At 40.0% G+C, this 27,414-nt stretch overlaps 1 protein-coding gene across 5 annotated transcripts in view; it reads right to left on the reverse strand.

The window, feature by feature from the left end:
• SUMF1 (sulfatase modifying factor 1) overlaps positions 1-18,654 on the reverse strand; it is a 110,743-nt gene extending 92,089 nt beyond the window's left edge. For all 5 annotated transcript variants that reach the window (XM_036870066.1, XM_036870062.1, XM_036870064.1 and 2 more), the window contains exons 1-3: positions 18,366-18,654; positions 9,312-9,485; positions 6,062-6,136 (exon numbers count right to left, since the gene is read on the reverse strand). In XM_036870066.1, coding sequence (XP_036725961.1) covers positions 6,062-6,136; positions 9,312-9,485; positions 18,366-18,635 — 519 coding nt within the window. In that variant the 5' untranslated portion in view covers positions 18,636-18,654. The remainder of the gene's footprint in view (positions 1-6,061; positions 6,137-9,311; positions 9,486-18,365) is intronic.
• Positions 18,655-27,414: the final 8,760 nt, after the last annotated feature.

The raw sequence follows: 27,414 nt of genomic DNA on the forward strand, positions 1-27,414 counted from the left end.
CTACGTATAAAACAAGACAGAGCAACTAGATAACCACTGGGTAACAACACCAAAAACCCAAGAACAACATGCAGAGCCTATCTATGTGACAGGGTACCTTCATCAAAGCCAGAATACAAGTAGGTGAGGAAAAACTGCCAATAGCCATACAACCTGCATGGTGCCTATGGCTGCGCAGGAGAAAACAGAAGAAACGGCAAGTCATCAGAGATGTGACGAGGAAAATCCCACAGTAGCCAATGGGTATCACCGGAAAGCAGAGAATTACAGTGTGAGAAAGCATTGAAAACGGGAAGGAATTCCGCCCACTTTGCTGGTGAGTGTATGTAAGGGGCCCGCAGTGAGAGAGTATAAAGGCCTTAGAACAGTCTTGCCCTATGAATTCTTCACACTGACCTGCCAGGGTTCCCTTCCAGAACACAGACCCTCACCAAGGAGAAACCTCAGAGAATGAAATCAAACTCCAGAAAACAAGGGACAAGAGAGAAAAGGAGAGGGATTGGAGGGGAAGAGATGCTGGCAATCTGAGGAAGCAGGAGGCCTTTTTTTTTTTTTTTTTTTTGGCCGCAGGGCATGTGGGATCTTAGTTCCCCAACCAGAGAGTGAACTTGTGCCCCCTGCAGTGGAAGCACGGAGTCTTAACCACTGGACAACCAGGGAAGTCCCAGGAGGCCATATTTTTGAAGCCTACATGAGTACAACTGAAGAAAGAGTTCTGTGAAGTTACAGAAGCTACCCTGGGCCATGTCTCCTTTTAAAGGTTAAGTCATGCTCAAAATAAGCCTGCAACAGGCCATTTCAAAATGAGGTCAGTGGAATTAAGAAAATGATTCATGAGAGAATAAAATAAATCAGAATCAGCAAACTCAGAGGAGGTAGAGAAGTCAAGAAACAACTAAAACAAAAGAAAAAGTCAGTTCAGAAATGAACACAAGAATACTTAAGAAACAAAGAAGATGAAAAGGAAGAATTAATTAAAAAAAGAGATAGAAATGATTCAAAAGAAAGTGATAAACACTGAAAATGAATCTTACAAACAGATATATTAAGAATTCCTAAAGAAGAAAAAAAGTAAAGGCACAGAAAAAAAATAGCAAAAACTTTAAGAAAAATTTCCTGAAATTAGAAAAAATTTTTGAAGCTACATATTGAAAGAACACACCCCATACCTGAGAATACTGACCCATAAAGAAACACCAAGATATATTCTGATAAAATCACTAGATACTGAAGAAAAAGAAAAAAAAAATCCTTGGGTACCTAGGCAGAAACAACAAGCAGCTTTCAAGGGAAAGAAAATTTGACTATCATCAGACTTTCAACAGTAATGCCTAGTCCAAGAGAAAACAAAATAACATATATAAGATACTCAAGAAAAACAAAAGTGAACCAGATTTCATATACAGCAAAATTGACTTTAAAGTCTAATGGGCAATGACAAACTGTCAACAATATGCAAAAACTAGGCAATACTGTCCCCAAGACCATTTCCTTAAGAATCTAGTAGAGAAAAAGCTTCATTAATCCAAATGACTAGAGAGACATTGAACACAGAAAGCATTAAACATATAGTTACTTGTGGAAGTGAGTACTCTATATAATAGACACATGCTCTAAAAAAAAAAAAAAAAAAAAAAAAAATAGACACATGCTCTGATAAAACAGAAATAGTACAACAATTTTAAAACTGGGAGAGAAACAGGAAAAGCAAATGTAAAAGCTATTTTTTTTTTTTTGACCTGGTCTCAGTAATTCCATTGATGATGGTAGCATTAGTCTTGTTATTTTGAGACTGCCATGTATAAGAGCTGGGATAAAATAAATGAGTAATTATGGGTTATTCTGATTCTATCATCCCCTGTGTCCTTGAGAACCAGGATTCTTGATGTGGAAGGAAGGAGATACATGTAATACAAAAACAGGCTAAGTTATAAACCTTAAACTAGAAACATCGCTATGAACTCATAGAGCATTTTATCATAGCTCTGCCCACTGAAGAGGCCTAGAAACAATGACCAACCTTAGGCAATGAGCACACCTAGAACCTAGACAGGGTCCTGCAATAGTATTTTCTACTAAAAGGTGCTAGTGTTTCTTAAATAAATGGCTGATTCCAGGCCAGGGGGTCATTATAGAAAGCAAGGAAGCACTGAAAGACGACTAGGGTTACTTCAAAAGGACTCAGGACAGTTTCCTAAGGCTCGGGGTGGGAATGAGGAGGGACTGACTGCAAATGGGCACACGGTTCCTTTTGGGCTGGTGGATATGTTCTGCACGGGGATGGTGGTGAAGGCTGCACGACTCTATAAATACACCAGAAAAAGTTGAATAAATTGTACACTTAAATGGTGAATTCTGTGGGATAATAAATACCTCGATAAAGCTGTTTTAAAAAGAGAAGAAAAAAAGAACTCACAAGAACTTAAAGAGGCACTCAATACCCCAAAATAGGAAAATTTGACATTCAAAAGGTATCATGATCCCAAGTGAATAAAACCCATAAAATATTTTTAAATCCATAGGTTCATGAAGATAATTTATTAATCTGGTGATTATACAAATCTACATTTGTGATAAAATTGCATACATCTAAATACACACATACAAATGAATACGTATAAAACTGCTAAAACCAGACAAAGGTAAGTGGGTTGTGTCAATTGTCAATTTCCTGGTTGTAAAGCTGTACTATAATTATACAAGATGTTATCATCACTGAAGGAAACCGGGGGAAAGGTGCACAGGATCTCTGTATTATTTCTTACAACTGCATGTAATTTATAATATTCTTTAAATGTTTAATTTTTTAAAAAAGAAACCTAATTGGTCACTTTAAAAAAAAAAAGAAAATAGCAGATGAGGGAACCATCTCTTTACAAAAGTATCTCCATTAATAAATGAAAAAAAACCTATTAGATTATGAGACTCTTCCCACTCCCAGTGAATTAATGGATCTAGGCACTGAGCACTAACAGCAGGTGACATCACAAAAAGAGGGAGAAGCAGACATTAGGTGCCTCGTAGTGAAAGAACACGTCACTATCTGAGGTCTTGCCATAGGGTCCAAACATGAGTCTGATCAGGCCTGGCGATCCAGCTACCAACTTGCAGGACAGAGATGACAGGTGAGCTGTACTGTGACAGTGCAGGCAGCAAAATTCAGACTGTGGGAAAGCCTACCGCTAAAACAACCTGGATTCTTCCACAGATGAATTGTTAGGGAAAAAAAGGGGGGCAAGGGCCAGGGGCTGGGGAGGAGCAGAGTAATGGAAGGGAAATCCATAGATTAAAAGAGTCTTAAAAGACACACATTTCCTTTAAATAGACAAGAATAAACATTGGTAGTCTTGGGATGCACACCCGGCAATATTACTATAAAGAAATGCAGGGAAGCATCTACTTCAAAAATCAAGACAGTGGTTACTTCAGGGACAGAGGGGGTGGTGATGAGGATGTGGCTCGTGGATGGGGTCGCTGGGCAGGGAGCAAAATCCTAATTCTTGACTTAAGGGAAGGTTACGATCATGTTTGTTTTAAAATAACACAGTAAAGCTACACATTTGCTTTGCGTGATGTTCTGTATTTGACTTTTCTTTTACAATAAAAAGGCTTTTTCTAATAAGGAAAAGTTATATCACTAGTGTTACCTGTCATAACAGAACACTTATGACATTTAAAATAATTACATTTATTTTAAATAATTATATGAAACATTTAAAATAATTACACGACAGTAAACATCTAAAACAACTATGTGAAAGTAAGCAATCTTATAAAATAACCACATTTAAAATGTACCTACAGATGAACCTATTTGCAAAGCAGAAATAGAGACACGGATTTAGGGAACAAACATATGGACACCAAGGGGGGAAAGGGAGGGTGGGATGAATTGGGAGATTGGGATTGACATATATACACTACTATGTATAAAACAGGTAACTAATGATAACCTACTGTATAGCACAGGGAGCTCTACTCAATGCTGTGTGGAGATCTAAACAGGAAGGAAATCCAAAAAAGAGGGGATATATGTATACATATAGCTGATTCACTTTGCTGTACAGCAGAAACTAACACAACATTGTAAGGCAACCATACTCCAATAAAAATTTTTTAAGTAAATAAATAAATAAAATGTACACAAACATAAACCATATTATTAAATTCCAGCCAGCCACTGAAGCCTGAGGAAGGTTCTGAGGCCTATTTTCTGTGTTAAAAAGGAGATTAACAAGTGCCGCTGAGTGTTAGTGACAGGTCAGCGCTCAAATGAGACTTTCTTCTCAACTTAATCAGGTCTTGAAAAAGCCCTGAGACAATGTGATTCAGGATTATCTTACGTTTGGCCATGTACCACCTTAAGTCATCTGCTTCACTTAAAGTCACCTCGTGGACCATCTCCTATCCTACACTTCTGGAAACACTGGGTTAAAAACAGGTCTGGTGCATTAGGGTATGCCAAGACCTAAAAACAAAAACTTAGTTCTCTCAGATCACCAACAGATTCATTTCACTTGTTCCAACCCTTTCTAAACATGCTTAAAAGGTTTGCTTTTCCATTATGAGCATTTAAGCGAGAGACCAACACTACGACCCAGTAAGAGCTGCTTATCCTCATCCTAGTTACCAGCACACACACTTCACTATGGACTTAAGAGGGCACCGTCAGAGCCTAGTAATAATCTGCCTCTGCCTTTATGCCTAATGTGCTCAGAGGTTCTCAAGTGACAGGAGGCCTTGTCTCGGAAAGCACAAATTACAAAAATAAGTGCAAAGGCCCTCCCCCAGCTGAACTCCCCATCATAAAACAAGGCACCACATCCTGAGCTACTGGCTCATCAACACTAAGCCAATCTGACCTCAAAGCCCTTTAAAAAAAGGGGGGGGGGGTATCAGATTATATAATAGACTTATAATATAAACTTGTAGCAAGCAAAGAAAGCTCTGAAATTCAGATGGAATTCAGTCATGTTTTTAAAACATTTTTCTAAAATACATACATAAAAGTGGCCTGATTCTCCTATAAATGACTGGAGAGCACATCTGCTTTTACCTCATCTTTTTCCCCCCCAAGTTTTGCCAAGAGTTTGAAGAGAAAGCAAACCCGAGCCAGGAATGTTTAATTTTTCTGGCACTGCTGCTCACAAGAGAGAATAGTGACCCCAACACATAAAGATGAGATTCAGGCAGGAGTTGAAAGGGAACTTGTAAAACAAAGGAAGATTAGTGCTGAATTCCTGTCTTCGATGTCTGTATCTTAATCAGTCTCCCTTGGGTCAGCTGACCCCGCTTCCTTTCCTCTCTTACCACCTCCTGCTTCTTCTGTGTCCTCAGCCATCCTTGTTTTGTGAACCCTCAGCTTCCCAGCTTACCCACACTCCTTTCCTTGTAATTTTGCTTTCTCATGAGACATGTGAGTAAACAAATTCTCAAATATAAACAAACCTACTAAAATGTCTGGAACAGAAATCCCAAGTTCCACTCACCACACAGGGGCTTATGGAGACCTAGTCCATTCTCCATGATTTCCCTGGACCCCTTTATGAGAGAAGGTACACCCTGGATGGTAAGGACCAGGTCCTGGGTTCAATTTCCTGTGTACATCCACAGCAAAGGGCCCCTTTCATAACTACTACTCTGATCAAGTGAATCCAGGAATGTTTCAATAGGAAGCTCTCTCTCCATACCAGAACCTGATAAGACCAAGACTTTAAGAATAGAAGTAAAAAACATGCACATTTAACCCTCCATTCTAGAAATGGCTATGAGCAAAAGAAACCCAGAAGTGTCTAAAGCCCAGCTGAGCTCCACTTATACTCAGGTGCACAAGACAGAAGCTCAAGTCAGACCCAACACTTCAGATACTGTCCCAGGTTCGTGCCATTTTCCTCAAGATAAGGTGCCCTGGTTCCATAGGCCTGTTCTACGGGCAAATCTATAGCAGGAAAATGGTGAGGCATTTTGCGGGGGCGGGGGGGGCTGGTAGTTTGGATTTTTCACCCAAGACCTTTCCAGTGAGCAATAGAGAAATATGAGAGCCTGTTGAAACATTACTTACTGCCTGTTGGATATCAGACTTCACTTGCTCACTCAACATGCCTTCAAAGACAAAGGAGTCACCAAACTTCTCAGCCTAAAGGAAAGGAAGGAAATAAAAATCCAGAAAAGGTTGTAGTAACATATTTCACATGTGCCATTTTCTCTGTACGCTACTAAAGTGTTCTTCTTGTCCAAATGAACTTAAATTTGTCTTATAACCTCCCAAAGGATTCAGAAATGACCTAAAAGCATCTGGCTTCCTGTTAAAACAGGTTACTGTCACTTACAGAGACCATTTTTATTTAAGGCTCATTTAGCTGATAAGAATGCAGACTGGAAGAGATTAGCTATTGAGAGTGTGATTGTTTCTGTTGATGGAAACACGTCTCCCCAAGTATTACAAATGACTTTGGAAAATAACAGGATTCTTTACATGTCAGATTATGTAATCAACATTTGTCCTTTGCTCTGCTCCTGGAACCTAGCTAAAAGAAGTAAATGGCACTGTTTGTTGATATTCTGACACACTCCACTAAGGTGTCCACTGTGCTTATACATCTCAAGTGCCCAATTCAAGCACCAGATGGAATTCTGTATTTTAATCATTTTTATTTACCATTACTGTCTCAAGTCCATATCTACCTGGTTTTCTCTGCTGCATATGACCCCAGTTCTGGAAACACCCAATGCAGTCTCTTGGTCTCCATGATTCTACTCTTCTAGTTTTCTTCCTCCACTTCAGACTCCTCCTTCTCATCTCCTGAAATACATGGGCTCTTCTTCTTGCCCCTAAGACACTGTTGCTCCCCAGCGCTCTGCCCTGGCTCTCTGCTCTTCTTACTCTATACCAGTGGCCCTCAGGCTTTGTGCAGTTGAGATCACCTGGCCAGCTTGTTATAGCTACACAGCACTGCTCCCCAAGTCCAGAGGTTCTGATTCTGTAGGTCTGGGGTGAGGCCAAGGAACCTGCCCGTGTGAACAGATAAGCTGGTGATTCTAATATAGGTGGTCTAAGAGATCACACGATGAGATACACGGACCTGCTGCTGGACAAACTCTTGAAATCCCATGATTATAACCACCACCGGCATTTCAAATGATGCTCGTATCTCCACCTCCAGTCCTCTCCTCTCCTCACCACATGATACTAACTGCCTACTAGATCCCTGTATTTCCAGCCTTGTGAGCACCTCAAACTCCTTTTCCTGATTAGAGCTCATCATCTTTCTCCACCCCAGCTCTTATTTCTGTATTCCCTTGTGGCATCACCATGCCTGAGAACCCAGACCATTCCTTCACTCAACAACATGTACCAAACACCTATCAGATGCCTGGCTTTGGGCTAAATGACAGAGATACAAGGTCAATATCACAGAGGCATGGTCTCTGTCCTTAGAGCACTCACATATGGGGACACAAACAGAAGTCAAGTCAAACAAAGAAAGGAAGAATATAATTACAACTTTACTTGACCTTGTAAGGCAGAGTGTATAGAGAGAAGCCTCCTTTTGATAGGGTGGGCAGAGGAAGCCTCCCTGAGAGGGATATTTAAGCTGAGATGACTCAAGAATGAGAAGGTGCCAGCCATGCAAAAAGGGGACAGGCAACGGGGTCAGGAAATTCCAAGCAGGGGGAAAGTATGGGCTGCACCCCCAAGATGGGAAAGAGTGTCAAGTCTGCAAAGAATAGAAACAAGAACAGCAGGGTTAGAACATGGTGAGCAAGAGAAATGCGATATAAAATGAAGTTGGAGAAATGGAAGAAAAGAAACGTGAATGCCATAATCATATGAAATATTTTATCCAAAGCAGGGGTTTTAACCCTTTTTGTGCCCTGGATCCCTTTGGCAGTACGGTGAAGCTTAAGGACCTCCTTCTCAGAATGAAATGTTTAAGTGTATAAAGTAAAATCAATACAATTACAAAGAAAACTAGTTATATCAAAATATTAGTAAAAAAATTTGTGCTATAGTAACATATACATATATGTGTGTATATATATATCTACACATTAAATATAAATATGTATAAATAATACATTAAATAAGATCTAGTGGCAGGTCTCATAATTATCATTTCTAAAGTGAGGATGAATACAAACAACAACAATAATGGGATACAAAATGTCTGTGATTTCTATTGGTGATAAAGTCATAGGCACTACTGCCACTACTGTGGTATGTTGTCTATTCCTAACTGAAGGAAATGCTGAACTTCAGTTAGAGGGTAATAGAAATCCAGATGCAATATTTCCTCACCCATGCTCCTAGATGCCCTAAACTCTGCTTATTCTATTTAGTCTTGATGGGAACCCTAGTCTAAGGGAAGCTTCTTGCCTTAGAAGCCCACTTCTAACTTCATCAGACTACTGAGGAACTTGACCTGAGAGTATCCTCATGAAACAAAAAGAACAGCAACTTCTAACTACAAATAGGTACAAAAAGACAACTACTTTGTATATTTTAAGAAATTCCAAAGAAATGCAAAACCAAATTTGGATGTTGTTTTGCTTTCAGCATTCGCTCTGAATTTTTTTTTTAAAGAAAGGAAGATGTTCTGGCCTGGAAAAAAACAAAAACAAGGACAGGGACTCCACAAACTGAAGGCAAGGGTAGGGTAGAGTCCTTTGGTAAGAAAAAAATGGGAAACCTACACAACAAGGATATTTTAGACACTCACAGAAACTTTCATAAACGAGAAAGCCTCTCTCTTCCTATTCCCGTTTAGGACAAACATCCACTTTCAGAACCTTGCTCTGTGATTCAGTGACCACAGGATAAAGCCTGGAACTGCCAAAGGAAAGCTTATGAGTCGTCAGGCACTGGAATAAAACCACAAAAATGAAAAGCTGCACTTCTGCATCTATTACTTATGAATTATGCAATGCTTCTGGAACATCCAAACTATAATTTTTTGAGAGGGAGAAGTGGCCTTACTTTACACGCTATCATCTCAGAAAGCCTGAAAGGGCAGTGATGCTCTCTGGCAGATTAAAGCACTGACACACTAGAGCATAATGGTTAAGAAGACAGGTCCTGGGGTCACACTGGCCAGGCTTGCATCCCAGCTCCGCCGCTAACCAGCTGTGGGTCTCAGGGCAAATCACTTTGCTAACCCCCAGTTTGCCACCTGAAAAATAACCTGCCTCACTGGGTTGCTATGAGAACAAAAATTACATGAAATATACATAAAGTGCCTATCACAGCACTGGGCACACAGGAAAAAGCGGTCAACTGATAAAGTTCTTCCTCCCCATCCCAACCCCATTACCTCGGTCAAATAGCCAGTTGAGTTCACAAACTTCTCAAATTCAGCATTACTGACTTCATAGGCATCCATGTAAAAGGCATCAAGAGCAACTCTCCTCGCAGGTGCTTCCCCATCCTGCTTTATCTGAGGATCATCTGTGCCCATTGTAAATACTCCGGCAGGGATGGGGACCATCTGCAGCAAAAGGGGAAACACGGGAAGTCAGGCCGTCACCGCCGGAGTGAACCTGGGTCAAGTGTAGAGTGCCAGCACACAGTAAGCACCCAACAGCGAGCCAACCTCCGCCACAAAAGCCACTGTGAAATGAGTAAAATCATGGCATATGCCAATGAATGATTAGTCACAAAAAGAAGTGAAAATTCTTTAGGGTAGTAATTTCTTTAGGAAAAACGCTACATAATACACATCTGCACACGCCATGGAAACAGGTCTGGAGCAACAGTTACCAAGCTGCTAATGGCTGCAGTGCAGAGGCAGGGAGAATATTCCACTTCCTTATACATTTGTGCATTTTTGTCCTTTATTATGTCTGTATTTCATTTGAATTATTTTTAAAAGCAAATATAAAAATGCCAAATACAATATATATATATATATTTTTTTTGGCCACACGGCATGTGGGATCTTAGTTCCCCGACCAGGGAAACCCGCGCCCCCTGCAGTGGAAGCGCAGTCTTAACCACTGGACCACCAGGGAAGTCCCCATATATAATATATTTTAAAACCCACTGAGTGAATCTAGGTTCCCAATGATAATGGAAAAGACTTAAATCACTGAAATGGAAAATCTAAAAGGTTTACTAAAGGACCATGTCTTGTCCTTATTTAATACCTTATTAAAACTCTAATTGTTCCTATCTACTGTTTCACATAACCTCTAAACACCAAGAGGGCAGCAACTGAGGCTGCTCTGTTCACGTTTTCCTAGCACTAAACATAAGATCTAAGGATCACACCGAAAATTTTCAGTTAAGAAACACAGGTCCATCCTCAGCATCACTGGGGAAATCCCAACATTACAGCGGTCATCCAGTTTTACTGGGTATCCTAAATATATATCCCTCTGTCCTCTCCCCTTTCTTTTCCTCGATTAATGCTGTAGCCTCACAATTGTCTCCTTGCCTCCAGTCTCATCCCTTCCTCTCTAAGCCATCAACCTCTCCTCAACCTTCCTTCCTCCATCAACCTTCCCTTCAATCATTCAAACAACAAGTATTTAAGCCCCTGCTGAACTTTCCAAAACATCTGTCCTCTGTATCCCACACAATTTACTGAAGCTCTGCTTGGAACAGAAAAAGACTGGAAACAACCTAAATATTTTTCAATATTGGAATGATTAACTAAATTGTGGGCCACCCAGAAAATGGAAAATTAGGCAGCCATAAGAAAAGGAAAAGAAGGAAAACAACAGGAAAAAAAAGACACTTTAATATACTGATATGGAGAGATCTCACCACGATAAAGAGGAAAGTGAACAAAGCAAGGTGCACCCTAGAAAGCATGGTGTGTTATCATTTGCGTGAAAAGGAGTTGGGCGGGAGAACATAGATTCACATATTTTTTTGGATTTGCTTACATTTGCAGAACACAGCTCTGGGAAGATATTCAAGAAACTCATGCAGTGGTTGTCGAGGGGAAGGTTATTACGTAAGTGGAAAATTTTTCACTATACACCCTTCTATAGAATTTTTTAAAAATTTTAAAACCATGTAACGTACTCTATTCAAAAAAACAAACAATGAAGTGTCAATCTGATTATACCACTTTCCTACTTAAATTCTTCAGGGATCCCCATCACCTTTGAGGGTAAAATATCTCAGCATCAGAGCCTAATCTCTCCCCATCTCTCTCACCCTGTACTCCACCTGCACTTCATCTCTTGTGATGTGAATAACATCAGTGCTCAAGGATCACCTCCTACAGAAGAAGGCCTTTCCTGCCTGCATTTCCCTCTGCTGGCTGGGCATATCCCCCTCATTTGGGATCCTCTGACAAACACCTCTCTAAACAACTGGCACACACTGTACATACTTTAATGGCTTGTTTTTACCTGCGCTATGCTAGATCCCAGCCTCCTTGGGGACCAGAAATAAAGTTTTCACTTCTATATCCCCAGCTCCTAGTATGGTGCATAATTCATGGAAGGAAGGAAAGAAGGAAGGAAGGAAGTGGGGGGGATGGATGGATGAAGAAACTTCATTGACTGAAAGAGAGACATCACGGATACAATGAAAGATGTATCATTTGAATTATTCCTAATTATAAAAATTCTCTGTCTTTTATAACACCATCCCAGACATGGATAGCTTGTCTGCATCACAGTGAAACTTGTTTAAGAGACTCTGCTCAAAGACTGAACTAGGTTCACACATTATTCTCATTATTCTCCAAGCATCTGGGACACAAGATTCCTCAGTCGAGATGAGAAGTCAGAATTTTAAGCAGCTCTGCAAAGAAGCAGAAAAATAGAAGCCTGCAGACGAAAACTTAACATGATTATTAAAATGATCTAATAAAAGGTTTCATGTTTCCTAAAGGACTTAACGAAAAAAAAAAAAAGCTTTCCAGCAGCAGACAAGCAGGTCCTTTTCTGAGAACGATTGTTCATCCCAAGGTGCAAACACAAGGCCTACAGGAAACTGTGCCCATTGTACCCAATGAAGTTTTACAATTATCTCAGTTTTTCATCCCACTCTCCCTCAAGGTGAGCAGCAACAATGCTAATACAATCACAGCTTCCACTGTGGACTCCTGGCCTAATTTTTTTTTTTTCTTTCATTAACCATCAGAGATAGCCAGCAATGAATAAGCCAAGTTTCCATTCTGGAGCCTATAGATAAAAATAGCCTGCATGGCTCTGACAGGATCATAATTCCCAATTTACACTAATGAAGTGAAGTCTCTGTCCTACAAATGTAAAATGTCGTTCTAGTGAAATCCAGAGCATCAGGTCTCACACTCCTAAACCAAATACAAAGAACCATTTTGATCAAGTCTTCATGAAGGTCCAGATTCAAACAATCCCTTCCTCCTTGGAGGTAAGTTAAAACCCCTTCTGCCACATCAGTTTCTGCCACTGCCAAGCAAGCCAAAAGGACAGGTGAAGTCAAAGCAACTCTCTTATCACTAGGACCATATTTGGGCTACACACTCTGGCCAGGTGCAGTGGACATCTATGATTTTTGCCCACCTGGCACCCATTCCCTCCTGTTCTTGTAAGGGCAAGTGACATCTCTTTGAAAACCACTTCTTCGACTAAGTACATGTCTCAGGTGGAGCTGGATGATGCTGCCCCACGCCCCCTACTCCCCCCCCTCACACACCCCGCCCCGGCCCCATGACTCAGGCCTAGCCAATTACCACATTCTTTTGACCACAGAGATGTAATCAGGGATAGGCCCACGACCCAATCAAAGTTAATCTCAGAACTTTTGCTGGAGCTATGAGGGAAAGAAAACTCTCTTTCTCTTCCAGCTCTTTGATCATTAGGAGAAGGAATACTACCTAAAAATGAAGCCAACATAGAAGAAAGAGGAGCTGCCAAGAGAGAGCCAAAAAGAGGGATCTGGAGATGCTGCCTGAGGCCCTGCATCCAGCTGTGTCTGGGGCCATATCTGCACTTGAACTTCCCAGCCATGAGAGCCCATAAATGTCCCTATCCACACTTCTTTATCAGCCTACTAAGCTAGTTTTAAGAATCTTTTCTTTCACTTGCTTCTGTGGGACTTTTGTTTTACACACAAAAAAGAAATAAGTTTATAGGCAACTCTTTTGTGTAGCACTTCTCCTTTTTCCTTCCTTCCTCTCCTCAAACCTAAGTAAAAAGCTAAAGGCTCTGGAGAAAGCTGGGTGAATAATAAGAGAAGCAATCTCCCTGGATCTGCCCACAAACTGCTGCCTTATCTATCTACACAGGGCTTACCTACCTATATCATCCTGTCACTCTACTGATACTAATCATGGATGAAATGGCATTAAAGTTCCTTCAAGCACTGGGATTTCATGATTCTATTCAGCCTCAGTTGTCACATCTGTAAAGTGGGGCATAATATCTCACAGGATCCTGGGGAGGATGAGATACAGCAAAAAGACTGCTTTCCAAAGGTTTCTTTAAAAAGTATCTCATACCCTTAATTCCCCTGGCAGTTTCTCAATATTGTATCCAACAAAAAAAGGTAAAAGATCATTCCAGAAACTGTTACACAATGCCTAAATGTGTAAAGCGCTTGGAGGATACAAACATTAAAAGAGGCCTAAAAAGTTGCTTCCCCGGTAGAAAGAGGTATCAATTACACAAGTAACACTACTTTACAGAAAATATACAAGTTTCCATCAGACATTGACAAAATGCTATGAGGATTTAGAGGATAGAAACACTACTTCTTCCTGGAGGAAAGGGGTCACAGAAGAGATGGTATTCAATTGTGTCTTGACACCTAGGTAAGCATTACCCGATCAAACCATCCTCAGACCGGAAATTGACGGACTTTACCCACATATACAGAGATACCACATACAATTTTATTGTCTCATGATCTTCAATGCCTTTTCAAACAACTCTTTTAAAAGATACATGGAGATTAAAACATTTTGATACATTTTTATAAAATAATAAGCTGTACAGAACATTGTTAGAATAGTTTTCTCAATGAGCATTGTATATTTTTTAACCAGAGGGAAGTTAAGTAAAATTTGAAAATATCTATATTGTTTCCCAGACAATTCTTACTGCCATAACTTTCTAGTGAAACCTAAATTCCTTGAGGGTAAAGCCCAGTGCTATTTACTTCTCTGTAAATAGCACTTGCCAAGTGTTCATTAAATTGATCAAAATATTTTTTAAAAAAGACTCACACCTAAAAAGTGTTACATTAAAAAGGGTGAAAATGTCACCCCCAGAAACCTTAAACTACTTACATATCCCAGAACACACCATGCACTTGTACAATGCTTTGTTTGTACCCATGCTATTCTCCTTCCTGCAATGTCCTTCAATCTGCCCTTCCATCCCCAACTCCTGAAAATGTCTCCTCCAAGGCCTAGCCTAATGTGGCCTTTTCTTTGAGCACTTCCTGACTTGTCCAGGAAAAAAGAATCCTTTCTTCCTCTCCAAGTACTTTGTACATACTCCTACTATAGGACTGTCACTATAGAAAAATGATGCTTGCATATAACTGTGATTATGTGTGTGTGTGTGTGTGTGTGTGTGTGTGTGTGTGAGAGAGAGAGAGAGAGACAAGAGAGAGAGAGACAGAGAGAGAGAGAGAGAGAGGTCTACCAACAAGTCAATGCCTTGAGGGTAGGGCATAGGTCTTTCTTTTCTTTAAGCCCAGAACACAGGACAGAGTCTTATATAATACGTGTGCCAAATAAGTATTTATTGAATTAAACTAAATAAACAGAAAACAAAAATAGATTCAGTACAACCTCAATCCAAATCCCAGCAAGTTATTTGATCGGTATCAACCATACGATACTCAAGTTTATAGGGAGAGGCAAAAGACCCAGAAGAACCAACACAACATTGATGAGAAAAACAAAGTTGGAGGAAAGACACTATGCAACTTACTATAGAACTACAGTAGCCAAGACATGTATTGGTTAAAGAACACCCAAACAGATTAATGGAACAGCGGAGAGAGACCAGAAATAGACCTCCATAAATATAATCAAATGATTTTGACAAAGGAGCAAAGACAATACAATGAAGCTAAGGCAGTCTCTTCAACAAATGCTGGTACATCTGGACATCCACGTGCAAAAAAAAAAAAAAAAAAAAGAATCTAGACAGAGACCACTCTTCAAAAGACAATGTCAAGAGATTGAGAAGATAAGCAACAGACTGGGAGAAAATAGTTGCTGATGACACATCTGATAAAGGACTGTTATCCAAAATAAACAACTCTTAAAACTCAACAATAAGAAAACAAACAATACAATTAAAAATGGGCCAAGGACCTTCCAAAGAAGATATACAGGTGGCAAAGATGCTCAGCATGTCAACCAAAAAATGCAAAATTAAAACAAGATACCATTACATTCCTTAGAATGGCCAAAATCTGAAACACTGACAACACCAAATGCTGACAAGGGTGTGGAGCAACAGGAATTCTCATGCGTTGCTAGTAAGAATGCACAACTGTACAGCCGCTTTGGAAGACAGTTTGGTGATTTCTTACAAAACTAAGCATACTCTTGCTATATGATCCAATAATCACATTTCTTGGTATTTACCCAAAGGTGTTGAAAATTTTCTGTCCACACAAAAAACCTACACCCAGATTTTTATAGCAGCTTTATTCATAATTGCCAAAACTCAGAAACAAGCGAGATGCCTTTCAGTAGGTGAATGGATAAACTGTGGTACATCCAGACAATAAATTATTATTCAGCACTAAAAATAAATGAACTATCAAGCTATGAAAAGACACAGAGGAAACTTAAATGAATATTACTAAGTGAAAGAAGCCAATCTGAAGAGCCTACATACTGTATGATTCCAAATATAAGACATTCTGCAAAAGGCAAAACTTATGGAGACAGTAAAAAGATCAGTGGTTGCCACTGGGGAGCAGGGAGAGGGATGAAGAGGCAGAGCACAGAAGATTCTTAGGGCAATAAAAATATTCTGTATGATACTATAGTGATGGACATATGTCGCTGTACATTCGTCCAAACCTATAAAATGTCCAACACCAACAGTGAACCCTAATGTAAATTACAGTTGACTCCTGAACAACACGGATTTGAACTGTGAGGGTCAACTTATACGTAGATTTTTTCAATAGATACATACTTCAGTACTACATGACCTGCACTTTGTTAGATCCTGGAATGCAGAACCACAGGTATGGAGGGCCAACTGTAAAGTTATACAAGGATTTTTGACCGCGCAGGGGGCCAGTGCCCCTAACTCACATGTTTTTCAAGGGTCAACTGTATAGACTTTGGGTGATTATGATAGTGATTATGATAGTCGGTGTAGGTTTATCAATTGTAACAAATGTACCACTGTGGTGGAGGATGTTGATAATGGGCAAGGCTATGCCTGTGTTGGGGCAGGAGGTATATGGGAAATCTCTTTACCTTCCTCTCAATTTTGTTGTGAACCTAAAACTGCTCAAAAAAATAATCCTTTTATTTAAAAAAAGAAAGAAAGAAAATTAAGAAAATAAAGGGTTATCACTACGACCATGTATCTCACATAACATTGGACTTCCTGAATTCAGAATAAATGACTAAGTGTCAGAATTAGACCAAAGTCATCTGCACATGAGCTAAACATCTGAAACCAAGGAAAACAGAGCGACAAAGAACAGCCTCCTATGAAGTCCTTTGTCTTGATAAGAAGTCTACTTCAGGTTCAGGCATTAAGTTTAAGAGTCCTTGAAGGCTTGTGAGCTGTGTTCTCAACAACTGCTAGTTTACTAATAACTTGGGATGCTGCCAAACATTATAGAAACTGAGTGCAAGGGAAGATAAACATAAAATAAATGCACATATACAAAATATAAATTAATTAATTATATATTTTTCCTTTTATAAAATGAATGCAAGATATGGCCAAAGATGACCTATACAATACTCAGTCCGGACGCGAAACCACTCTAAAGGGATGAAAAATGTATATCTTATAATGATACGTACATCCCATTCTGGAATCAATAGGACATTGGAGTATTTAAAATGAGGAGTGTTCAGTACTGGCCAGAAGGTTCTCGGCAAAAGTTTGACACAGACCAATGTACATGCAAATAAGACAGCGCCCCTGTTAGTTACAAAGCAGATAAACAGAGGGCTTTCCCTGCAGGAGGAGGGAGAAATTGATTATCAATTACCATTCAAGTTATAGAGGAATTAAAATCAAGTATGGCCAACACACACTACAACTGTAACCAAGGCTCCCCACCACACAAAAGATAAACACTAATAATGCAGGGCATCCTCTGAGGAACAACAGGAAAAATTTTAAAGGCCAGTAATTATACAGGATGGAGAAACAATGAGAAGTCCAGCTACCAACCTCCTAACACTCTATACCCAAGTCCAAAATTATGGTCCTGACTCCCCTCCCTCTCACAACCTAGCTGGGGAGAGACACCAACAGACAAGTATCTTCAGTAATGGTTATGTCAGAGCAAACAGGTACAACTATGGCAGCATATGGAAATACTGAAGGGGAAGGAAGGAAAGAGGTCAGGTTAAGGCCTGCAGGAGGATGTTACCTCTCACCTAAGTCCTGAAAATTGGTCAGAATTAACCCACAGGAAAAAAAAAACTGGGACGGAAAAAGCTGGAAAGGGTGTACTAGTATTCAAGAAGAAGAACTTCTTTGGGAGTCAACAGATTTAAGTCGTTTTCACAACCATACCAATATGCAAAATATCTGGAAGATGGTAAGAACTAAGGAACAGTTATTATTCTTTTGTTTTTTGTTTTAATTAAGAACTAAGTAATAGTTATTATTAATGTTATTATTTACATATCCTAGCACATAAAACATTCAGGCACTGTGCAAGGTATAGATAAACGATAGTAATAAAACAACTACTGTTTAGTCTTTCCCATGTACTAAAGTGCTAGGAATAGCAGAATAAATAAGACAAGTCCTTGTCCTCAAGAAGCAGAGTCTACTGTCAGAGACTACTGATAAGTAAACAACAAGGTTAGAGACACTGACACCCAGTGTCCTGATTCCTTCACAATTAATGAGAGGAACGCAGGACTTAAACCCACATCTATCTGACTTAAAATTCTGAGAACCTCATCAAGAAGACAGGGTGCAAGAACGAGGAAGCAGGAGATAAGAGGTAAGAAAAGGAGAGACAACTGTCCTCAAACCAAACTCCCTAATGCTCAGCATTACGCAGAGCCCCAAGACCCAGCCGTTTCGGAGAGCGGAAGAACTTCTCATCAAACTGGATCTGCAAGTGCGCGATTTGGCAATGTGATTATAATCTTTACTTGCCTTTCTCCAACCCCTTGCCTTACCCATCCCAACCCTGTCGAGGAACCCGGCGACCCCCACCCGTCGTTAGGGAACCAAGAGAGCACCTTGGTGGGCGGGAATGGCCGCTCTCCGGATACCGAGCCCGGGGCGTTCGCCTCCCGCGAGTATCGGTGCGCGGCCGCCGAGCTGCCATGGGCCCCGGGCCGCTGGGGAGTGCCACAACCGCACGAGCCCGCGAGGGACGCCGCGCCCGCCTCGGCCCTGGCCTCTTCGCCCCCCGCCGCCCGGCCCAGCAGCAAGAGCAGAGGCAAAGAGAGACCGAGACCGAGACCGGCGCCTCGTCCTCGAGCCGGCCCTAGCGCGGGCGCAGCCATCTTGTCCCACGAGCCATGTGACCCTTTGGGTCACGTGGCCCCGCCCTCCTTAAAGGGGCCAAGCCCTAGGCTGACTTAAGTGTCCCTAAGAGTTGCCCTCTTTCCACCTCTCTCCAAGTACCTCTCCTTTAGAGCCTTCCTCCTTGGCTCTCCTGACGTGAAAACAACAAAACCCAAAAAGTCTTGGCCTTCCGCAGCCTGTGCGCCCCATTATTATTTTTAGGTTGAAAAAATTATAATCGAGTTTATTGAGCATTTGTTATGTGCCAGGCAATACACTAGGTGAGCACTTTATTTTTTGAAATCTCATTTAATCCTCACGAGGACCCTGAATGTTGAGTGCACAGAACAATTAAGTGATCTGCCCAAGGTCACAAGGCAAATAAATGTCAAAAGACGAGACTTAAACCCAGCCACACTGCGTCTCTAACACATACCTTCAGACCCTGAGTTTTAAACCATTATGCTGTAATGTAGGTAATTCAATAAGCTTCCCTTAACAGGAAAATGGAAGATGAACGTGTTGAAGGACACCTCACCAAGGGATACAGTTAGAGAAATCCCTACTGTGGCGGCTCTCAAAGCGTCGTCCCAGACCAGCAACATCAGCATCACCCGGGAACTTGTTAGAAAGTCAATACCCAGTCAGAATGTCTGGGGACAGGACACACCAATCTGTGCGTTTAACAGGTTCTCCAGATGATTCTAAAGCATACTGATGCACACTAAAGTTTGAGAACCACTGTTTTATAAGACCCAATTTCTTCAGGGGGAAAAAAAAAGGCAAAACAAAAACCAGAAATAGGGGGGACCTATAGATTAAATATGACATCTCACACAATTGTAGTATATATGAACCTTATCTAAAAACTGATTCAAACCTACTGATCTCAAATTTTTTAGGATAATCAGACAAATATGGCTACTAAATCAAGTTATGATATTTGATAAAATTAAGAATTACTGTCAATTTTGTTTTTAGTTTTTTAAGAGTGATCATGGTATTTGTGGGTATGTTTTTTAAAAGAATTCCTTCCTTTGAGATATATGTATTGAAATAGATGATAGATAGATAGATAGATAGATAGATAGATAGATAGATAGATAGATAGATAGACAGAAAGACATGCTGTTGCCAAGGAGTTGCTTCTCAAAATACAGTTAAATGGAGGGGGATGGCTAGAGATGAAACACAATTGGCCATGAGTTGGTCATTGTTAAAGCTGGTTTATGGATTTTTGAGTGGTTATTGTTCTATTCTTTCTAGGTTATGTTTGAATTTTTTTAATATAAAGGAAAGTCCGTGGTGATCATTTTGCTATACATACAAATACGGAATCATTCTGTTGCACACCTGAAACTAATGTAATATGTCAACTATATCTCAAACGAAAAAAAAAATCAGGTGAAAAAAATTTTAAGTCCTTCCATACTTGCTATTTTACAGTTTGCCAAGAGCTTTCACACATTTTCTCATTTGACATCACAACCCCTTGGCAAGAAATCTACTGTTACTATACCCATTTTACAACTGATGAGGCTAAAAGATCAATGCTTTAACCAAGGTTTTACATATTAACTGTGCACAAATATAGATTCCAGGCCAGAGATAATCTTTGTCAGTCTCTTTGCAAGTGTTCAATCTCAGCACAAGCCTGCTGCCCTACCGAGCCCTGAATTCCTTTGATTGATGGTCCTGCTACACTATTAGGAGATAAGCTTCATGAAGGCAAGGATCCTGCCTATTTGTTCACCATTGTATCTACAAAATTAGGCCAAGACCTGGCACTTAATAAACACTTAGTGAATATTTATTGAGTTAATGGAAAAATGAATGGCAGTAATCATGACCTCTTTCCCTTAAAGAGAAGCAAATTGTTGAGAAAATAATACAGATTTTAGACTCAGAAAGAGCTGTGTTTAAAGCCGGCCACTTACAAGAAGCATTCACCTTTCTAAGCCACTATTTCTTCATGTGTGAAACGGGGATAATAATAGCACCTTCTTACAGATTTTATGAAGATTAAGTGAGATAGAGTTGTAAAAGTCTTAGCATTTCACAATACCTCAAAAAAAATGTTTGCTATTATTAGCCATCATTATCAAAGATGGAAACTTTGTTGATTCTCCAGGTAGTATCAACCTTCTCTCTCAATTCATTAAATAGTTTCTTATTGGTCACTAATCACTGAGTAAGTGGGAAAAAATGATGAGAAATCCGTAGGTGAGAAGGTCACGCTAGGAATCAGAGTTAAAAGTACAGCTCAGAGCTGGGGGAATCAGGCTCCCTGACTTCAGACTATACTACAAAGCTTCAGTAATCAAGACAGTTTGGTACTGGCACAAAAACAGAAATATAGATCAATGGAACAGGATAGAAAGCCCAGAGATAAACACACACACATATGGTCACCTTATCTTTGATAAAGGAGGCAAGCATATACAGTGGAGAAAAGACAGCCTCTTCAATAAGTGGTGCTGGGAAAATTGGACAGCTACATGTAAAAGTATGAAATTAGAACACTCCCTGACACCATGCACAAAAATAAACTCCAAATGGATTAAAGACCTAAGTGTAAGGCCAGACACTATCAAACTCTTAGAGGAAAACATAGGCAGAACACTCTATGACATACATCACAGCAAGATTCTTTTTGACCCAGCTCCCAGAGAAATGGAAATAAGAACACAAATAAACAAATGGGACCTAATGAAACTTAAAAGCTTTTGCACAGCAAAGGAAACCATAAACAAGACCAAAAGACAACCATCAGAATGGGAGAAAATATTTGCAAATGAAGCAACTGACAAAGGATTAATCTCCAAGATTTACAAGCAGCTCATGCAGCTCAATAACAAAAAAACGAACAACCCAATCCAAAAATGGGCAGAAGACCTAAATAGACATTTCTCCAAAGAAGATATACAGATGGCCTACAGACACATGAAAGAATGCTCAACATCATTAATCATTAGAGAAATGCAAATCAAAACTACAATGAGATATCATCTCACACCGGTCAGAATGGCCATCATCAAAAAATCTAGAAACAATAAATGCTGGAGAGGGTGTGGAGGAAAGGGAACACTCTTGCACTGTTGGTGGGAATGTAAATTGATACACCCACTATGGAGAACAGTATGGAGGTTCCTTAAAAAACTACAAATAGAACTACCATACGACCCAGCAATCCCACTACTGGGTATATACCCTGAGAAAACCATAGGTCAAAAAGTGTCATGTACCACAATGTTCATTGCAGCTCTATTTACAATAGCCAGGACCTGGAAGCAACCTAAATGTCCATCGACAGATGAATGGATAAAGAAGATGTGGCACATATATACAATGGAATATTACTCAGCCATAAAAAGAAATGAAATGGAGGTATTTGTAATGAGGTGGATGGAGTTAGAGTCTGTCATACAGAGTGAAGTAAGTCAGAAAGAGAAAAACAAATACAGTATGCTAACACATATATACGGAATCTAAGGAAAAAAAAAAAGGCCATGAAGAACCTAGTGGCAAGACGGGAATAAAGACACAGACCTACTAGAGAATGGACTTGAGGATATGGGGAGGGGGTGGGGTGAGATGGGACAGGGTAAGAGAGTGTCATGGACATATATACACTACCAAATGTAAAATAGATAGCTAGTGGGAAGCAGCCACATAGCACAGGGAGATCAGCTCGGTGCTTTGTGACCACCTAGAGGGGTGGGATGGGGAGGGTGGGAGGGAGGGAGATGCAAGAGGGAAGAGAAATGGGAACATATTGTATATGTATAACTGATTCACTTTGTTATAAAGCAGAAGCTAACACACTATTGTAAGGCAATTATACTTCAATAAAGATGTTTAAAAAAAAAAAAAAAAAAAAAAGTACAGCTCAGCAATCAACTCTACACCAGTTAGGGCAATTTATCTAGACTTTCTCTCATGCTCTGACTCCCACTTAAGTTCCTTCTGCTGGTCTTCTTGCCCCTTCCATCTAAGGAAGCTAGATGAAAGACCTCAGACCTGACAGTGACTTCTGTGTTCACTAAACAGCAAGACCAGTGTGACTGCAGTAGAATGAACAAGGGAGGGGGGAAAAACAAACGAGGTCAGAAAGTAACAGGAGGCCAGATTATGTAGGATCTAGTAAGCTTTTACTCTAACTGAAAGGCAGTGTCATAACACAGTTTTGAGAAGACATCTCACACTTTTCCTGCTAATCAGGGTCAATTTCCCTGTCAAGTTATAGACTCCTTGTCTTTCCTGCTGGTCCCTGAACTCACGGAGTCCAAAGTGCCCTGATAGCAGTCATGGCTTGTAGTTCAATGGGATCTTTCCTGTGCACAGAAAGAGCGTACTCCTTTGAGGACCAGGACGAGGCGAGCCTCTGTTGAATTGCTGAGTGATGCTGGTGCCCCTCTGCCCCGTGCATGCCTGACAGCCTTGGCACCTAGCATCTCATGAGGGCCCTCCCAGGGAATACAGTCCTCAGTGGGTCTTCTGGCCTCTCAGAATAAATCCAAACAGCATTTTTACTTCCCTGAGCTATCAAGTCCTTTCTTCTATCTGCCTCAGCAACCCATGCATTTCACCTTCATTTAGAGTAAGCCACTGCTTTCTCCCAGCTTCTAGATCCACTCTAGCAGTGAGTCTGCCTCTTTCCCTGGGGTCCTTGCCAAGGTATGAAATCCCAAGTCCTAAGTGAGAACTTCCAAGTCAGTACATTCTTGCCCATCCATTCTTGTGTTTGGAGCCCTTAATCAAATACCCACACAGTTCAGGCCCAAGGTTACTCCCCTGGCTTTGGTTCATATGTGTTAGTTAATTCCTTTGTAAAACATCTTTATTGAGATATAATTCACACACCACACAATTTACCCTTTTAAAGTATATAATTCAATGATTTTTCATATACTCACATTATTATACAACCATCACCACAATCTAATTTTGGAACATTTTTATCATCCCCCCCAAAGAAATTCCAAACCTCATTAACAGTCACTCTTCATTCCCTCATCCCCGCAACCCTGCCCCAGGTAACACCCACTCGACTTTCTGTCTCCATAGACTTGCCTATTCTGGACATTTCTTGTAAATGAAATCGTAAAATATATGACTTTTTGTGTCTGCTTCTTTCACTTGGAATATTTCTGAGATTCATCCATGTTGTAGCACAAATCAGCACTTCTTTCCTTTTTGTGGCCAAAATACCAAATTTAATTCATCCGTTCATCAGTTGATGGACATTTGGATTGTTTCCACTTTGTAGCTATTATGAATAATGCAGCTATGAACAGCGTACGAACATTTGTCTACAAGTTTTGTGTGGACGTATGTTTCATTTCTCTTGGGTATAAACTAGGGGTGGGATTGTTTAGTTATATGGTAACTCTGTGTCTAACCTCTTGCGGGAGCTGCCAAACTGTTTTCCAAAGCGCCTGTACCAGTTTACATTCCCATCAACAATGCCTGAGGGGTTCTACTTTCTCCATCATGCTAGTTAATTCTTGCATTTCCTTTAGAGTAAAATCTCTTTTCTCCTTTCTGAGGCCCAGCATTTCCTCAGTTTGGCTATACTGGGTTTTAACTCTCCTTATAGTCTGTCAGGCACAGAGGAGGTGGGGGCACTGCCTGGGGTGAGGGGGACCTTCCGCGTCTTCCCACGTGGAGGAACTGCTACTTCTCCAAACTCAATACTAGTTCTCTGCAGGCTCTGGGGATCAGAGAAGTCTGCAGAGCCACATTTCTCAGGGGCCTCCACCTACATGTTCCTGCCCCATGTTTTGGGTCCCAGGTTTTTCCAGTCTGATCCCAGACTTTAGCATAGGAAGCCTGCCGTGGCTGAGCATCCAAACATCTCTGGAGCTCTGGATTCTAACAATCAGATCATTAGCCTGACACTCAGCTCGACCTGCTCTTAAACAGCTACCAAAGAGCCCCTTTGGCTCTCACATGTACTTTTTAACTGGTTTTTTAGCTGCCCTTGTTTCTCTTTGTCTCTCTGTAGGGTGTCAATGCCACTTGGTAATAACCAGCCAATCCCATTATTCTTGGATCCATTGTTCCTCTACATCTTTCAAATTCCCAAAATCAGCACACTGGTGTAGACGTTCCTTTCCACATGGACATTTTCCCAGGTCAGCACCAGTAAAAATTTTAACAGTTGGGCTGCCACCTTGTGCCAGGGGCTGTCCGTACCCCACATACCACTCAAGATGGGGGTCCTCTGAGGAGGAAGAACAGAGCTGGAGGAATCATGTTTGCTGACTTCAGACTGTACTACAAAGCTACAGGATTCAAAACAGTATGGTACTGGCACAATAACAGACACATAGATCAATGGAAAAGGATAGAAAGGATAGAAAGCCCAGAAATAAATCCACACACATATGCTCAATTAATCTACAACAAAGGAGGCAAGAATATACAATGAGAAAATACAGTCTCTTCAATAAGGAGTACTGGGAAAACTGGACAGCTACATGTAAAGGAACAAAAATAGAACATTCTCTAATACCATATACAAAAATAAACTCAAATTGGATTAAGACCTAAATGTAAGACTGGAAACCATAAAACCCCTAGAAGAAAACATAGGCAGAACACTCTTTGACATAAATCGCAGCAGTATTTTTTGGGGGGAATCTGTCTCCTAAAGCAAAGGAAGTAAAAGCAAAAATAAACAAATGGGACCTAATTAGGCTTGAAAGTATTTGCACAGCAAAGGAAACCATCAACAAAAGACAACCTACTGAATGGGAGAAAATATCTTCTAATGATATGACCAATAAGGGGTTAATATCCAAAATATATAAACAGCTCAAACAACTCAACAACAACAAAAAAACCCCGATTAAAAAATGGGCAGAAGACCTGAACAGACACTTTTCCAGAGAAGACATGCAGATAGCCAACAGGCACATGAAAAGATTCTCAACATCATTAATCATCAGAGAAATGCAAATTAAAACCACAAAAAGATATTACCACACACCTGTCAGAATGGCTATCATCAAAAAGAACACAAATAGGAATGTTGGTGAGGATATGGAGAAAATGGCACCCTCATACACAGTTGGTGGGAATGTGAATTGGTGCAGCCATTGTGGAAAATAGTATGGAGGGTTCTCAAAAAACTAAAAATAGAATTACGATATGACCCAGCAATTCCACTCCTGGGTATACATCTCGAAAAAAATGAAAATACTAATTCAGAAAGATACATGCACCCCAATGTTCATAGCAGCATTATTTACAGTAGCCGAGATATGGAAGCAACCTAAGTGTCCATCAATAGTGGATAAAGAAGATATATATATATATATATATATATATATATATATATATACACATACATATATATATATGTATGTGTATATATATATATATATATACACATACATACATATATATATATGTATGTGTATATATATATATATATATATATACACATACATATATATATATGCACACACATATGTAATGGAATACTACTCAGCCATAAAAAAGAATGAAATTTTGCCATTTGCAACAACATGGATGTATTTGGGGGATATTATGCTAAGTGAAATAAGTCAGAGACAAATACTGTATGATATCACTTATATGTGGAATCTAAAAACTAAAACAAACTAGTGAATATAACTAAAAGGAAACAGACTCACAGATATAGAGAACGAAGTAGTGGTTACAAGTGGTGAGAGGGAAGGAGGAGGGGCAAACTGCCATGTATAAAATAAAGAAGATACAAGGATATATTGTACAACACAGGGAAAACAGCCACTATTTTATAATAACTATAAATGGAGTATAACCTTTAAAAATTGTGAATCACTATGTTGTACACCTGTAACTTATATAATATTGTACATCAGCTCTATCTCATTAAAAAGAGATGGGCATCCTCAATGGCAGCCAGGCAGTGGATGACCCAGTCCTCAAATCCCATTTTATCACCTGCTTTCTCAGACCACTTCCAGTACCAACTCTGTCAGTGTGGTTCATGTCAGAAACAGATGCCTCCAAAACCAGAAATACAGATCAATGGAACAGGATAGAAAGCCCAAAGATAAACCCATGCACCTATGGTCACCCAATCTATGACAAAGGAGGCAAGAATATACAATGGGGAAAAGACAGTCTCTTCAATAAGTGGTGCTGGGAAAACTGGACAGCTACATGTAAAAGAATGAAATTAGAAACTCTCCCTAACAGCATACACAAAAATAAATTCAAAATGGATTAAAGACCTAAATGTAAAGTTGGACACTATAAAACTCTTAGAAGAAAACATAGGCAGAACAGTCTTGGACATAAATCGCAGCAAGATCTTTTTTGACCCACCTCCTAGAGTAATGAAAATAAAAGCAAAAATAAACAAATGGGACCTAATAAAACTTAAAAGCTTTTGCACAGCAAAGGAAACCATAAACAAGATGAAAAGACAACCCTCAGAAAGGGAAAAAATATTTGCAAATGAAGCAACTGACAAGGGATTAATCTCCAAAATATACAAACAGCTCATGCAGCTCAATATCAGCAAAACAAACAATCCAACCAAATTATTACAGAATTATTAGAGAAATGCAAATCAAAACTACAATGAGGTATTGCCTCACACCAGTCAGAATGGCCATCATCAAAAAAATCCACAAACAATAAGTGCTGGAGAAGGTGTGGAGAAAAAATGGAACCCTCTTGCACTGCTGGTGGGAATGTAAATTAATACGGCCACTATGGAGAACAGTATGGAGGTTCCCTAAAAAACTAAAAATAAAG

Source organism: Balaenoptera musculus, chromosome 11 (genome assembly GCF_009873245.2).
Source record: "Balaenoptera musculus isolate JJ_BM4_2016_0621 chromosome 11, mBalMus1.pri.v3, whole genome shotgun sequence".
In the NCBI taxonomy this organism is placed as follows: domain Eukaryota; kingdom Metazoa; phylum Chordata; class Mammalia; order Artiodactyla; family Balaenopteridae; genus Balaenoptera; species Balaenoptera musculus.